Source organism: Arvicanthis niloticus, chromosome 10 (assembly GCF_011762505.2).
Source record: "Arvicanthis niloticus isolate mArvNil1 chromosome 10, mArvNil1.pat.X, whole genome shotgun sequence".
Lineage (NCBI taxonomy): Eukaryota > Metazoa > Chordata > Mammalia > Rodentia > Muridae > Arvicanthis > Arvicanthis niloticus.
In genome coordinates this window covers 43,064,935-43,081,781 of record NC_047667.1, presented here as the reverse complement: position 1 = coordinate 43,081,781, position 16,847 = coordinate 43,064,935, and the positions used below count along the sequence as shown (strand labels likewise).

At 39.2% G+C, this 16,847-nt stretch overlaps 1 protein-coding gene across 2 annotated transcripts in view; it reads left to right on the top strand.

Moving 5' to 3' along the window:
* Tor1aip1 (torsin 1A interacting protein 1) overlaps positions 1–16,847 on the top strand; it is a 30,314-nt gene that overhangs the window by 7,494 nt on the left and 5,973 nt on the right. For both annotated transcript variants that reach the window (XM_034513648.1, XM_076941381.1), the window contains exons 5-10: positions 3,094–3,132; positions 4,107–4,187; positions 5,964–6,020; positions 9,161–9,202; positions 9,835–9,903; positions 14,306–14,362. In XM_034513648.1, the coding sequence (XP_034369539.1) occupies positions 3,094–3,132; positions 4,107–4,187; positions 5,964–6,020; positions 9,161–9,202; positions 9,835–9,903; positions 14,306–14,362 (345 nt within the window). The remainder of the gene's footprint in view (positions 1–3,093; positions 3,133–4,106; positions 4,188–5,963; positions 6,021–9,160; positions 9,203–9,834; positions 9,904–14,305; positions 14,363–16,847) is intronic.

Genomic DNA, 16,847 nt, shown 5'->3' with positions numbered 1-16,847 from the left:
GATAGGTAGGTAGGTAATAGATGCAAGACAGCATGCTTAAAACCTTGTATGGATTCTGATTTGTAAGAACTAGTCTCAGACTGTTTTTCTTACGTTGCTATGTTTGAACAAACTTCTTTTTAACCACTTCCTATGTCAATGACTGACCTAAATAAATGCTAGGACCACAAAGAGCTATAAGGTTTTTTTTGTTTTTGTTTTTTTTTTTTTTTTTCTTTTTTTCTTTTCTGTATCTCAGGAATACATTAGGTAGTGAAAAAGAAAAAACAACGTAAAAATCATTGGAGGGAGAAGGAGAGGGAGAGAGACTGTTTTGAGCTGGAGTCTTACTGTATAGCATAGGCTGGCTCAAACTCACTGGGATTCTCCTGCCTGAGCCACTCCTTTTTTTTTTTTTTAATTTTTTTTTTTATTTTTGGTTTTTCGAGACAGGGTTTCTCTGTATAGCCCTGGCTGTCCTGGAACTCACTCTGTAGACCAGGCTGGCCTCGAACTCAGAAATACACTTGCCTCTGCCTCCCAAGTGCTGGGATTAAAGGCGTGTGCCACCACAGCCCTGCCTGAGCCACTCCTGAATGCTGGAATCCTGGTTGTGCAGCACCATACCAACAACTTTGCATTTTACTTCTTTAAAAAAGAAAATGAAGAAGCAATCCTGGGACACCTAGTCTAAAACAGTATGTTCTGTACTAGCTTAGCCATCTGAGAGAAGTGGGATGCTATTGGCAAGTTTCTCAGCGTGGTTGGTTTTCTGTTTTCTAGCAGAAATGTTGACAGGTATATTTTAGATATTGATTTATAACTTCCACTATTTTCAGTAGAACTTTAAACTTTGACTAATATTATACTAACCTAATTAAATTGATGTGAAAAAATTCCAAATTCATAATATGTTTAGAATCGTGTTCTGAAATCATAACTTCCACCTTTCAGCCAAAAATGAGTAACATGAAAATCAACTCCCAAAAACAAAGTTTATTGGAGAATTACAACTGTTAACAATTCAAGATGTATATGTCACGGGAAAGAGCAAAAAGAAACTTACAGACAGACAAGTCCACTTGGGCTGTTAGGAAATGAACCTCACTGGCTACAGGAAGTATTGCAGGAGCCCGTGGTTACTTTCTAGATCGGGTCTGGTTTGGGAACTTGAGGCAGAGTGCAGGTTAACTCATCTGTAGAGTGCTTTGACTAGCCATGTACTTTAGGTTCAGTCTTCAACACCATAACAAAGGAAAGAAAAACAGTTGGCTAGTCTGCAAGCTTTGTGTTTTCAGCCTCCTACCATAACCACTGTTTCATGGGTGGGGGGGTGGGTCTCCTTGTGGCTTTCAGTTGACTTTGTTTAGGTTTGGCAGAAAACACTGTTGGGAGACTGAAAGCTTTTATGCCCTTTAAAAAGCAGAGGGAGACAAAAGTTGAAAAGAAATATTCCCCCCAGTTCTATAAAGTCTTAAGTGATCCTACTCCTCTACAATTTTCAGTATTTTTGCCTAGTTATGCTTATATTTGGGTCTAACTTCCATTATTGAAAAAGACAGGCTGCTGGGCGGTAGAGGTGTGCCCTTTTAATCCCAGCACTTGGGAGGCAGAGGCAGGCACCTCTTTGAGTCTGCTGCAGTCTGGTCTACAGAGTGAGTTCCAGAATAGCCAGGGATACACAGTGAAACCATTTTGAAGGGGAGGGAGGGAGGGAAGGAAGGAGGGAAAAGATGAGAGAATGAGAGAATAGAAGCACCTTAAAAGCCCATGTGAGGGGCTGAAGAGGTGGCTCGGTGATCAAGAGCACTGACTGCTCTTCCAGAGGTCCTGAGTTCAATTCCCAGCAACCACATGGTGGCTCATGACCATCTGTAATGGGATTTGATGCCCTTTTTTAAAAAAGCCCGTGTGAAACCCCTGAGTCTTAGAGTTTGATTAATATGTTTGATTGTCTTTAACTTCCTCATTCTTGAAGAACAATGATGTAAATCACCTGCTAGAACTAAAAAAGGGAATTTGTTTTTTCTGTTCATGCTTCCTCACACCAGTGCACTAAGGACCTTTTTGCTCCATTAGCTTGTTAGGCTTGAAGGAAGTAGAGAGAGTCTGGTAAATGGGAGAGTTGGAATGTGTAAACCTGTGGGACCTGTAGGAACCTAGAATGTTTGTCAATGTACAATTTAATGTTTTCTGCACACAAGTTATGTTTAGAGTACCAACAGGCCTGTAAAAGGAAAAAATAAATTTTGTCTTTAGCCAGGTATAGTTTTACACACCCGCAATACCAGCATTCAAGAGATAGATTTATGGTAGGATGAGACATTTGAAGCTAACCTGGACTACATAGTAAATTTGAGGTTATCCTGGGCTGTCTAAAATTCTGCCTCAAAAAACCAAAACAAAACAAAAAAAAATTAAAGCCCTGGAACTAGAGGGATTGGTTTTGAAGAGTGCTTGCTCTTGTAGGAGACCAGAGTTCACTTCAGCACCATGGCAGGCAGCTCACAGCCTCAACTGTGGGGGCTTTCATGCCCTCTTCTGGCCTCTGCAGGCATTTTTTTTAAAGTACATGTTTTATAAAAACTTAACATGGTGGCATACACCTTTAATCCTGTGCTTTGGAGACAAGAAGCAGGTAGATCGTTGAGAGTTCAAGGCTAATTTGGACTACATAGTGAGTTCTAGGTTAGTCAGGGGTAAATAGAAAGACCCTGTCACAAAAAAATTAAGTAAATGCCTTTTATCTGGGGCTGGAGATAAGGCTCAATGGTTAAATTGCTCACTGCTCTTACAGAAGACCTGAGTCCTAACACCCATGTTCATGTCTTAATAACTGTCTGTTACTCCAACTCCAGGGGACCAACAACTCATAGTTTCTGCACACACATGACAGACACAAATACACATTTAAAATTTTAATAAAAGCATTTGTTCGTAACACGAGTTTATTTCAGATTTATTTCTGAGGGAAATGATAGAGTTTTAGTCATCTTATAGAAAAAACATTTCCTTTTGTATTTTGTGTTGATTTTCCTTAGTCACATGCTCTTTTTTTATTATTTCTAAGCTTTAATTTTTGATGTTAAATATTTTTATGTCTTTCTCTTCTAGAAGCTACCGTTGTCCAACAGGTCAATTTCTTTGAAGAAGGTAATTTCTTTTCAACTGTCGTGTCATACATTTTCTTTATATTAGAAGCAACTTTGCTGGGTATTTAAGAGAGACAATCAGAAAAGTATTTTTCTTAAAACAAGACAAAACCACACCAGTGCACATTATGATAAAGCAGGATACATTTGGATAGAACGGATGAGGGAAGCCCTTACATCCTTTTAAGCATCTTTAGCTGTTCAGGTGTAAGGAAAGCTAATACTTGACACTTTTAGCATATGTCAATCTTTGTGATATTAAAACCATCACTTTGAAATTCTTATGACTAGTTTATGAAAATATAAGCATAAATTTAGTTCATTTTTAAACCAGTATATTTGAAATTAGTCATTTGGATATTGAAATGTTTGTGAATATGTGTTCATTATCCATGGAAAACTTCATCAGCTGGCCGACATTAGTCATGTCTCAAATTATAGTCAGTTTACTTGTAGTTTCTTCCCATAAGCCAAAAATTTTCCTGATTAATCTGTTCATTTTGGACTCTACATTAAAGCCTCTGTGTATGGTTTTTGATATTATTTGTTTAGGAAGTAATAATTAGGTGACTGAAAGAAAACCAAATACAGGAGCTCAACTGTAGCTCATTTAGAACTTTGTTATTCCAAATAGGAACCTAGTAAGCAGCAGCTATGTCCTGGGCACTCGGGAGCTACACTGTAGCATCGGCCTGTGCTGAGTTGGACACTCGGGAGCTACACTGTAGCATTGGCCTGTGCTGAGTTGGACACTCAGGAGCTACACTGTAGCATTGACCTGTGCTGAGTTGGACACTCAGGAGCTACACTGTAGCATTGGCCTGTACTGAGTTGGACACTCGGGAGCTACACTGTAGCATCGGCCTGTGCTGAGTTGGACACTCAGGAGCTACACTGTGGCATCAGCCTGTGCTGAGTTGGAACTTTTGAACATGAGCATAAAGACTGTACTGTGCATTGTCTGCCTTCTTGTAGGAGAAACCGAAGATGATCTGGAGAGCTCTTACAGTGATGTCACTCTCAGGGTCAGATCCAGGGAGTCTCTTGAGTCTAGAGGTAATGTTGCTTTATATGTGTGTGACTCTTCTCACAGAGCTATCTTGTAGTTAAAATATAGTTTTAATTTTTAAGCCTTTAAACATTTTTACAAATCACTTTTAGAGTTATATTCTTAGTCTATTATAATTACTCTTTCCATTGTGCCAATGTGACAGGTAGCTGAATAGAGCACTTATAGTTGGCTTGAGCATTTATGGAAAGATATTTTTATGCTCAAGAATTACTTGCTGGTTTTGAATTTTGAGAATTGATCACATTGGTACTCAGCAGTCTTAGAAGTATTGCTCAGTTTTCGGGACTTTTAGTAGTGTTAGATAACTACTTTGTCTTTAAGTCAGAGTCATATCCGTGTTAGATATCACAGGGGATTTTGTTGTTTAAGAATGGCAGTCTGTAGTTGTGCAGGTGAACTTGCCTTAAAGAGTTGATTGGATAGAGAAACTTAAAGCTTAAGAAGACGCTAGACTAATTTGTAAACTCCATAAATAGGTAACCCTTTTAATCCCACAAAAATACCGCCTCATGGAAATGTCTGTACTTCTCATGATTTACATCAGCACTTTTCTCGTTAGAGATAAGCTTGTGAGGTAGAGTGTGGTGGCGCACACTTTTAATCCCAGCACTCACTTGAGAGGCAGAGGCAAGTAGATCTCTGCAAGTTCCAAGCCAGTCTGCTTTAGAGAGCAAGTTCCAGGCCAGTTGGGGCTATATAGTAAGACTTGTCTCAAACTTAAGTAAGTGGGGTGAGGACAGACCTTGCTGGTCGAGTATTTGCCTCACATTTGGGTGGGAAGCCCTGATTGGTTCCCAGGACCACAGTGGGGGAAAATGTAAAGCTTAAAAGCTGGCTTATAGGCATTTGGCATTTTGTATATTCCCTTCCCTTATTTTCCCTCCATTCTTTTTTTGTTAGGGGAGGGGGCTTTATTCATGTATTATTTTATTTTGTTAGAGAAGGTGTCCTGTATAGCACAGGCTAACCTTACATTATTGACCTCCTGCTTCAGGCCCACCCTGTCCACAGTAGTGCTGGCATTAAAGGCATGCACCATGGTGCCCAGTTTCCATCGCCAGTTTGCTGGTCTTGTTTTTATCTGCTAGCATATACAGGTTTTTTGTTTTTGTATTTTCACACATATACATCTTCACACTTTGTTCTTAGCTACCCCTGTTTCCCTCTCACATCCCTCATCCTTCTTAAAACATTGAATATTTTTATTCTTTCACAATTAAATTGTAGGAAATGATTAAACATATTTCCCCATTACCCTCTTCCATGTCCCTTCTGCCTTCTGCTAAACTTTTCGCCAACAAATCCCCTTTCTACTTGGTTTATAGTCTGTGCCCCCACTTTCCTTTAATTAGGGCTGCTTGAACGAGTAGAGGGGGATGGGAGGTTATTATTTGGTCAAGGGTAACTTACCAGTGGCTACACCACTGAGGATGTGACTGCCCTTCCCCAGCAACTGTTAACTGCCTGTTAGGTCCTCCTGCAAGGTAGTGTCCTGAGCCCCTCCCCCATCTGTGATGGAACGTCGGAGGGCTCAGTCTTCTGCTGTCTTGTACACCTCCAGTCCAGCTTGATCCTTTCCTCCTTGCATGTAAAAGAAGATATGCGTGGTACAATTTGCAGGCTGAGAAGGTTTTAAAAGCAAGTCATGCACTTCAGGTTATTGCCTGTAATGTATCTGTCTCACTGTTTTCACTACTCATTTTTCTCTCATAAAATGAGCACTGGAAAGTGATGGCTTCAATTACTTTTTTGTTTTTCAGATGAAGCTGCCCAAGCAGCTGGTCATCATCCAGAATCACCATGGGGGTTACCACACAGTAAGTAGTACAAGTTTCTAGGTCTGCCTGTGAGAAGACCAGCCCTGTACTTTCTGTTTGTATTATGTCTTTGCTTATACTATTAGGTTGTTGGTTGTTTTTAGTTTGTTCACTGATAGTGAGTCTTAGAGCTTTGTAATTTTTCATCTTTGTTGTTGAGATGACAGAATATAAAATACTAGAAGTAGTGTTTTAAGATGAAGGTGACAATGATCATTAATAACATTTGGTTTTGATTTTTTTAGGGGTACTAAGAGTTGAACCAGGTTTTTTAGTACTTTTTAGGCAAACATTATATAACTTTGCTATACTCCAATTCAATAGTTTTTCTTTTTTCTTTCTTTCTTTCTTTCTTTCTTTCTTTCTTTCTTTCTTTTTTTTTTTTGTTTTTTGTTTTTTGTTTTTTTTTTGTTTTGTTTTTTTGAGACAGGGTTTCTCTGTGTAGTCCTGGCTGTCCTGGAACTCACTCTGTAGACCAGGCTTGCCTCGAATTCAAAAATCCACCTGCCTTTGCCTCCCAAGTGCTGGGAGTAGAGGTGTGCGCCACCACTGCCCAGCATTCAACAGTTATCTTAATGTTACTGTTTTCTATTGTGGATAATCTGTAAAGAATATATGTCCCTTAGGTTAAGCAAAATAATTGTGTTTTCTTCTTTTTCTATTTTTAAATTAAATTTCAAGATTTGAGCCATTTCCGTTTTGAAAATATTTTATTGAATCTAAGTTGCCATATTTTGTTATGTGTCGATAAAAAGAAAATCTGTTTACATGAGGTATATTATTAGATGCAAACATATTTTCTAAAGTATTTTTTTAGTATTTGAGATGAGAGAGAGTGAGAGTGTGTGTGTGTGTGTGTGTGTGTATGTATGTATGTATGTATGTATGTACATGTCCATTATTTTCACACATACACCCCTTTTTACTTTTTGTTTTGAGACAGGGTCATACTGAATTGCCCTAGCAAGCTTTAACCCTGCAGTCTTCTTGTCTCAGTCTCCTAAGTAGTTGGGATTATAGACCTGTGCCTCCAGGTCTGGCTCTGTATCCATTTTTTTGTTGTTATTGTTGTTTTTTGTTTTTGTTTTTTAAAGGATGTTGTTTTAAATAAGTCCATTCTTGTTGGGATACTATTGCTGTAATGAGACACAACCAAAAGAAACGTGGGGAGGAAAGGACTTATTTGGCTTACATATCCAGAGTCACAGCACATTGAGGGAAGAAGCCAAGGCAGGGACGTGGAGGCAGGAGCTATGGGGTTAGGGTTAGGGTACAGGTTATGGAGGGATGCTGCTTACTGGCTTGTTCCTCATGGCTTGTTCATCCTGTTTTCTTATGAACCCAGGACCACCAGCCCAAGGATGGCACCACCACAGTGGGCTGGGCCCTCCCCCATAAATCACTAATTAGAAAAATGCCTTACAAGATCGTCTATAGCCAGTTTTTATGGAGGCATTTTCTCAATTGGGGCTTCCTCCTCTCAGTTAACCCCTAGCTTGTATTAGGTTGACTTAAAACTAGCTAGTACAAGCATATATTGGTTGCATTTCTGGTCAAAATAAATTTATGTAAATACCAATATGTTTCATCCTCAGTGGATAACTTAGCTTTTCAAGCCAGATTTTGACATTTACCTAGTTCCCATTGCATCACTTTATCCTTTGCTCCACGACTTTGCAGTACCCACAGGTTTGCATATATGATAGATACTATTCTATATTGCAGTTTGTAGTTACTACTACCTATATTTGGTTTTTTGGATTTTTTTTTTTTGTTTATTTGTTTGGGAGTTTTGTTTTGTTTTGTTTTTTGTTTTTTGTTTTTTGTTTTTGTTTTTTTTTTGAGATAGGGTTTCTCTGTGTAGCTCTGGCTGTCCTGGAACTCACTTTGTAGACCAGGCTGGCCTGGAACTCAGAAATCTGCCTGCTTCTGCCTCCCAAGTGCTGGGATTAAAGGCGTGCGCCACCACTGCATGGCCTAGATTTGTTTCCTAATTCCATTACTTTTAGATATGTAATCTTGAAATAATCAATTTCTGGTTTTCCTCTTATTATTTTTAAAGAATAATAGTTGATATCACATGAGGTATAAGAATTAAATAGTTGCACTTGACACATAGAATACATTTAACCTGTTTCATTGCTATTTTTCTATAATAAACACCCACGACCAAGACAACTTTTAGAATGGTGGCTCTCAACCTCTTAATGCTATGACGCCCAATCATAAAATTATCTTGCTACTTCATAACTATAATTTTGCTACTGTTATGAATCATAATGTAAATATCTGATATGCAGAATATCTTATATAGATCCCGGGGTGGGGGAAGAGGGTGTCACAATCCACAGTTGAAAACCACTGTTTTAGAAGGAAGAGTTTATTCAGGTTTACAGTTCACAGGGTTAAAATCCATGATGTCAGAGTGAAGGCATGGCAGCGGGAATAGCTGGGAGCTCATGTCTCAGACTGCAAGCAGGAGGCCGTGAGGACACACAAAAGTTCAAAACCTCTACCCCCAGTGACACATCTTCTCCAACAAAGCCATGCCCTCTAAACCTCCCCATTGAGTGCTGCCAACTGGGGACCAAGTATTAACTGTTGCCCTGAGGCTTATGGCAGACACCTCATTCAGACCCCCACAGCCAGGTTAGTTGGTCAGTGGGCTTTTCTTTTCCTTGCTGTGCTGAGAATGGAAGCCTTGCATACACAAAGGGAGAATTCTGCCACATCTTCAGCACAGCCATTTCAGAGCAGTGATCCTAGAGCTGGTTGTCATTGTCCAGTTCTAAGTAGTTCTACTTTAGAAAAAGGGAAACACTGTGGGAAGATGGCTCATTGGCTAAGTGTGCTTGCAGAGGACGGAGTTCCAATCTGAGCATCATGGTGGACAGCTCAGAACACCTGTGACTCCACCTTCAGAAGATCCAACCTTCTGCTTCTGCAGGCACCAGCACTCAGCACATAAACATACACACAAAAATCTTCTTTTAAGGGAAAAAACACATACTTATTGTATGTTTGACTGGTCAGAGGGTTGGATTTGGTTTCTTTTATCTGTTTTATAAGTGAAATGACTGTTAGGTCATTTTGTCTTTGTTCCCAGTGTTGTCTAACTTCACTCCTTTTCTCTGTTCTAGGTCAGGACTTCCCAGCTCATGAGAATCAGCCTTCACTGCTGAGTAAGTGCTCGATAATCTCTTCTCTATTTCAGTCAGCCCTCTTCCTGCCTTGTTCAACCAATAAAAAGTTCTAACATGGCCAAACTTGGTGACACACACCTTTAATTCCAGCAAAGACAGGAGGGTTTTGAGACTAGCCTGATCTACAGAGTGAGGTCTAGGACAGCCAGGGCTACACAGAGAAACCCTGTCTCAAGAAACCAAATGTGATTGGTTTTAAACCAAGTGTGATTTGATTTTAAATCATTTCACCTCCGCTTTTTAAGTCCATCATACAGTGGTCATGTATGTAATCATTACTCTGATGTGGTACTCTATTCAGAGCTTAGTGATCTACTTGGAGGGTAATTGCCCAACTTTTCTTTTTAAATGTAATTAGAATCCAGTGGAATAGTTTTGAACTCAAGTGTTAAATCAGAGTAAAGATGTACAACATAGTTTGGTCTGGTGAGCGATTATTTCTGTCTGAGGAAAGGCTTTTGTTGTCGTCACTAGTCTGATCCGAGAGGCTTTTACATTTGATGTGTTCCTCCTTGCTTTCTCCTTTTCTGTTTTATTCATTATATATGTTGAACTTTGATATCAATTTAGAAAGTATATAAAATGATATGTTTATTATGTTTTTGCTTCAGCCTCAGGATGTCAGAAAAACCCTCAGGAGTGGGTTAACCAAGCTATAAGAATGCGGGCTAGAATGGCATGTAAGTAGATCCCTCACTTTCCTGCTGTACTTTGTTGACTGTCTAACATTCCATATACTGAGCTCTTCAGGTAAGTCCTAACAGTCAGCTCAGGCTGCTAGACGAGGTTGCCAGTGCAGCCAGTGCAGTGAAGAACGTGGCATGAGAAAACCAGTGGATGGCGTCCCCAAGCCTCAGAAGCTAGCAGCTGTGCAGGAAAGTGAAGCTGCACTCTTAATAACTTCAGGGCTGTGTGGGGGGGGGGGGGGGGATGGGGGGGTGTTTTAGTGGACTCCATATAGATAAGCACTCTACTGCAACCTTCTTTGCCCCTTATTTCATGTCATAAAGGCTGAAAATTTACAGATAGTATTTTCATGATTATGTTTATGGTAGAGTAAATGTCACTGAATGGTAGAAATATCTGTTGGGCTGATGCCCTCTTCTGGTGTGTCTAAAGACAGTGACATTGTACTCATATACATAAAATTAATAAATAAATCTTTTTAAAAAACCTGTAAATTTGTGACAAAATGACCATGCTCTGAACTCAGTCTGTCATTCTGTAGAAATACATCCTCATTAGTGCTGAAGATGTAGCTAAGTGGTAGGGCATTTGGCCAGCATACATAAAACACTGGGCGGCTCAGTCACCAAGATGAACACAAACGAGGGAATCGTCAGGTCCATTATTGATTATGTCTGTATTGGCTGTGTGAAACTGTCCATTGTTTTCTGCCTTGCATGGTGCTTCTCTCTTCACCCTCCCACAGCGCAGCGTTTGTTTGGGGCTTGAGACAGTGTTTCACTATGTGGACACATTGCCTAGAGTGCCCTCATTTAGCCTCAGCTGCTCAAGTGCTGGGGTTATAGGCAGGTGTGTGCCATCACAGGAAATTCTGTCCCCTTTTTCCTATCCAACCACAGTACCTCTTGTCCCTGTTTATTTAGACTATATAAAACTGTCACATTTATCTGTTGCTCATGGAAGGACTGACATTTTAAAGATTGTGGTATTCTCTAATGATTACAATTCACTTTTCATTAGCAGAGGCTGTATGTACTCCATTCTTAAATGAGCTATTTAGCTGCCTAAAACAAAAATGCCCTTTCCTCTTGCCTTACTGTTAGCTGTTACTTTTTAATGTTTATATACCTGATACTAGACCATTTCTTTTTAGAATTTGTTCTTCATTGCCTCTTAGGAAACCAAATACTAATTATTCAGATTACTAGAATTATGTCTAACCAGAATAAAAAATGAAATGTTTATTCTGTCCTATTAAATTTGAGAGACAGCATCTCTCTATGTGGTCCTTGCTGTCCTGGCACTCACTATGTAGACCAAGCTGACCTTAACTCAGATCCTCCTGCCTCTACCTCCTGAGGTTAAAGGTGTGTGCCAACACCCAATTGAAAATTAAAACCTAAGAGGTAGCACTTGAAAGTAAAAAATGCAGTAATTAAGTTTGTATAATGAAAAATTCAGAGCTTCTTGGGTTATTTCTTAATTTGTAATATTGTGTTCAAGGAAATAAATAGAAAAGAAAAAAGTTTGTACACATTAGTATCAGAAGATTTTAAAACTTTTAGATTAAATTTTGTTTCAATTATTTTGTGTGTGTGTGTGTGTGTGTGTGTGTGTGTGTGTGTGTGTGCGTGCGCGCGCGCGCGCGCGCCTGTCCATGAGCCAGGAGAGGGCTTTGGTTCTCTTGGCACTGGGGTTATAGGCAATAGGTCTCAGGACTGAACTCAAGTCCTCTATAAAACTACCAAGTACGCTTAATTGCTGAACTGTCACTTCAGCTTGAGACTGAAGTGTGTGTGCTATATTTGTACACGAGTATAGTACCTTCAGAGGTTAGAAGAGGGTGACAGATCCCGTGGGGCTAGAGTGATAAGCTACCTGATGTGAGATTTGAACTCTGGTCCTCTAGAAGAGCAGTCCCTGCTATCTTTACCTCAGTGATATCTCTCAAAACCCGTTTGATTTTTCTTGAAGACACTGCTCATTGCAAAAGGAAAAAAAATTATGTTGAACATGTTTGAGATGTAGCAGTGCTGCTGCAACTAGTATTTGTGAGAGAGGGTCTTACTGTATAGCCCTGGCTGGCCTGAAATGAAGTCGCCATGACCGGCTTAGCATTTTTTTTTGACACCAGATTTGTAGTTAACGTTTTAGAATTTTATGTTTGCATTCCTACTTCATCTTACACTAGTATATTTATTATGATTTAAATACTTGTAACTACCTTATCTAGGTATTGTACTAAACTTTGTTTTGTAGAAAAACAGCATACAAGAAATATGCATGCATCAAGTTGTGCATAGTGGTGCACACCTGTAATCGGGCTGCCTAAGCAGGAGGTTTGAAGACAGCCTAGGCTACATATTTAGACCAAGGAAAGAACGATTATTAGTCTATTAACAAAGTTTTGTTTTGTATAGAAGAATGAAATGGATGAAAATATTTGTAACAGTGAAAGACACCCATGGTGATTTTGTAACAGCCTTTACATAATTACTCTTCAATCCGAGATAGTTTTTAAACTTTTGTCCTGGATGTTTTGTTTAGTTTTTGTTTGCTGCTGTTTCGGTTTTTGGACAGGGTCTCACATAGCCAGCTCTGGACTTCTCCTTGTCTTCGTGCCACTACCTCTCGAGTGCTTCATCCTAGGTGTACACCGTCATGCCTGGGCTGTTCTCTCTCATATTTTTCTTAGCATTCTAAGTTTCATATCATTCTCTCAGTTATGTATTTCTGCTTGCTGTGGTCGGGTGTTTTTAAATGTGGATATTCTAGAACCTGGAACTTTGATTTCCTCTTGTCATCTCAGGTTAGCACCAGTTCCCTGGATATGGTCCCAAGTCAGGTTCAATCTACAGTCCTAACCTTATGGCTAAGATACAGTCACCATCTGTACTTCTTTCCATTCTTGTGATAAAGTAGTTAAAATGTGTCTAGAGAAATCTTTGAAACATTTTAATTCCTGGGTTTTAAACTCCAGCTCCTCCACTTGCTAATTCAAAACTTCCTGCACTTTAAGCTTTCTTACCTTTAGAGACACTTGTGGCTTTAGCTCAGTTACTATGATGCATCTTTTATGTTAAACACAACTTTTTAACTTTCATCGCATAATTGTTAATGCTTACTTATAATATGTACAAATCAATAACTGTGGCAGATTCATGGCCCTGCACTCTTGACTTTTATGGAGTGACTGCTGCTGTAGTCTTTGGGCTTGAAAATCTCTATATAGATTTTCACACTTCCTTACTGCTTCTAGTGACTTTAGTAAGAGAGAGAATTCCTCAACAGTTCATACATAACACACTTAAAAGTATGTTTGTGATCTGTGGATTACATATGTAGTGTATGCGACACATATTTAATACTTACTAGTCATGTTCATCATAAAAAGTAGAACATCACAGAAGTGCTGTATCCCATTTGATCTTTGCAACCGTACTAAGGGCTTTAAGATGGACATCTGATGTACTGGGGGCTTTTTTTGTGCTTGATTTTTAATAGTGCAATGTAACTTATGGTATAATTTTAATGTTTCTAGTAAAGTTTCATGAGCAGAATTGGTCACTGAGAAAATCAGCTCTTAGAGTTAGCATGGTATCACTTTTTCCTGCTTGTTTGTTGAATGTCTGTTTCAATTTTGTTTGTTTTCTGGTCATATGACTTAAGGCAATTTCTGTATCTTAGCAGTGCTAACTTTATTACTGTGGTCTAGTCTAGTGTTTCTCAAGCAGAAGCTGTTAATAAAAACAAGGAAGGTCATTTATCTATTCAGAAGTTGTCTATACCAAAGTTACTGCAGGCAAGTGGTGGATGGATATAACAGCAAATGGAGAACATATCAGTGAAATTGTTGGGCCTCTCTGTCTCTTGACACAAGTTTTTTGTTTTGTTTTAATAAGATTTTTTGAAAATTAAGAATGTAAACGGTCAGAATTCATAGAGGAACTATTTCAGTCATTCTAAGATAGAAAATAATGACGATTTAAGATTGAATTTTGTATGGAAATATCTTATTCCATGTAATTTAGTAATCCATAATCTACATTTCCCTCTTCCTTACAATATCTTCACAGGTAGCACTTTGTAAGTAGCCGTTTTCCAGATGATTTCCTGCTTCTGTTACGGTGTCTGTGTTTTCTTTGTTCCAGGGTTAGCATTCCTAATAAATGAGCTGCAAGGCTTTCTCTCAACACTGAGTGTTAAATGTTCCCTCTGTACTATATTAGTGTGGCTGTGAGTAACTGTGAGGAGCCTTCAGTGAAGCAGGCATTCAGATTATTCTGCCTCACCTACTACCTCTGCTTGAAGTCTACATTTTCTTTTCTGTAATGAAAATATGTGAGCAAATAAAATATAAAATTGATGGTCTTTTGAAATTACTTTTTATTTTAGATAACAACATTCAGAAATCAGACTTTGGAAACCAATCTTCATCAACATCCAGGCAACGTAAGTTTATCTATTTGTTAAGTGGTCCAAACTTGATGGCTTGTATTTAAAATATTTTTGACAGTAGTATGACTTTAATGCTATTTGAAGCATCATGTAAGCACTTCATGGAAAAAGTATATACTGTATCCGCAGGGAAAGTCTGTGGAGGCAAACCATATGACACATCTAGTTTCCTCTTGACTTGATTGTTCATACCATAAATAAACGTTGATAAGTAGGGCTGGTGAGATTGTTTGGTGAGTAAAAATCTTACTGTATAAGCCTCAGCACCTGAGTTCAGACTCCAGAACCACATAAAGGTGGAGGAGAGCAGCAACTCCACAGACTTACACTCTGAACCTCCACACACATGCCTACACCCATACATGGCCTGTGCACACACATGGCACTAATAAATTAACTAAAAACTATCTGTTAGTGAGTAAGCAACCATTACCATTAGACTGAAGTAGGCTGGATTAGCAGGCAGGTAGCATACAGTGTGCTCGAAGCAAATGATGCATGTTTTTTGAAGTCCACAGAGGTGTATTTGAACTAAACTGGAACACTTACCTTATATATAGCCTTGAAGAATTTTCTTATTCCCAGAGCTTGTAACCTTGAATAATGAGTACTAAGCAATTATTAGTGATTCTCAAATTTGTGTGTGTCTCTACATTGATAAAAATACCTACAAAGAGTTTCAATTAATCTCTGAATGACAGGATTCTTTTTTATGGATGATTTTCCCTAGCTACTCATCAGTTGATGGACATTTGAGTTGTCTCCACTGCTTGACTCTTATGCATCAGGTAGTGAGCCTGAGATGCCGATGTCTTCTCCACATACTGAATTCATCCCTTTGGATACACACCCAGCAGTGGAGTTGTGGGATCACATAGTGTTTTAAAAAATGGGTAAACCTACTTGTATTTACCTAGGTATAATCTCTAGTTTAGTAAACTATTTGGATTCTCACATCCACTTCTCTTTTTATATTTTATTTTATTTTTGTTTGTTTTTTGAGACAGGGTTTCTCTGTGTAGCCCTGGCTGTCCTAGACCTCACTCTGTAGACCAGACTGGCCTGGAACTCAGAAATCTGCCTGTCTCTGCCTCCCAAGTGCTGGGATTAAAGGCCTGCACCACCACTGCTCGGCCCACTTCTGTTTTAAAATACCTAAAAATATTATTCAGATATGAAGAAGTTTAAAAGCCTTTTTAAGGAATTGTGGACTTTCCTTCAACTTCAACATTGAACAACTGACAGTTAATACTAGTGAGGTTGTTGGGGTAAGAAGAATCCTTATTCATGCCTAATGGGAGGATAAACTAGTGCAGCCATTATGTGGATCAGTACGGAGGTTTCCCAGAAGTTGCAGAGCTGCTCTGTGACCCCTGGGTATACAGCCAAAGAACTTCGTGTCTGACCACAGAGACACTTGTATGTCCATCCATGTTCATTGCTGTTCTATTCATGACAGCAAGGAAGTAGAATCATCCTGTATGTCTATCAGCAAGTGAATGGATAATGAAACTGTGGTACACGCGCACACACACACGCACACACACACGCACACACACACACACACTGGAATTTTACTCAGATGTAAAGAAAGGTGAAATTATGGAATTTTCAAGGAAATGGACGTATCTGGAAAGTATAGCATTAAGGAAGGTGACCCAAACTTAGACAGAAACTGAATATTCTTTTATATGCAGATTCTAGCCTGAAATGTATAAGTGTATATGTGTATAAGTTATAATATACTTAAATATCTGTACATATAAGTAAATGTAAATGTAGGTAGAGCATAAAATACCAGAAGGAAGACTGAGAGGGGTAAAGCTAAGTGCTTGGGAAGGATGAAGGAGGTGAAAGTCGGTGGGGAGAGGGCACGGCTCAGGCAGGAAAGCAGCAGCCAGTCCTTAAGTGCAGTCTGAAGTGGGAAACCAGCAACTGCTAGTGAGGTTTTTGTGTTCTTGCATGAAAATTCATTGTCATTTTCTAGAATTGTTTTAGTTGGTGGTTTCTTTTTGCTGTTTTTTTAGGAGGGGGTCGTTTTGTGTGTGTGTGTTGTGTGGTGGTGTTTTTGAGGCAAGCTTTTATATAGCCTATGTTGGCCTTGAATTCACTATGTAGCTGATGCTGGCCTTGAACTCTTGGTGCTATTGGCTCTACTTTCCAAGTGCTGAAGTTACAGGCGTATGCCACCACATCTTGCTTAAATTCTTGGAATTTGAATGAAATGTCGTGCATTAGTCATTAGAAAAACTGATTCACTCAGGTATCAGAATTTCCCTAGGCATGATGGGAATCTGAAGTAGGAGAATCATGCCTGACTACAGAGTTAGACTTCATCTTTAAAGCAGTATATGCAGCCAGGGGTATCCCAAGGGTAATCCCAGCACTCAAGAGGGAAAGACAGGAGAATCACCCATGCGTTTGAGTCATCCTGGTCTACATAGTGAGTTTCAGACTAGTCAAGGTTACATAGTGAGGC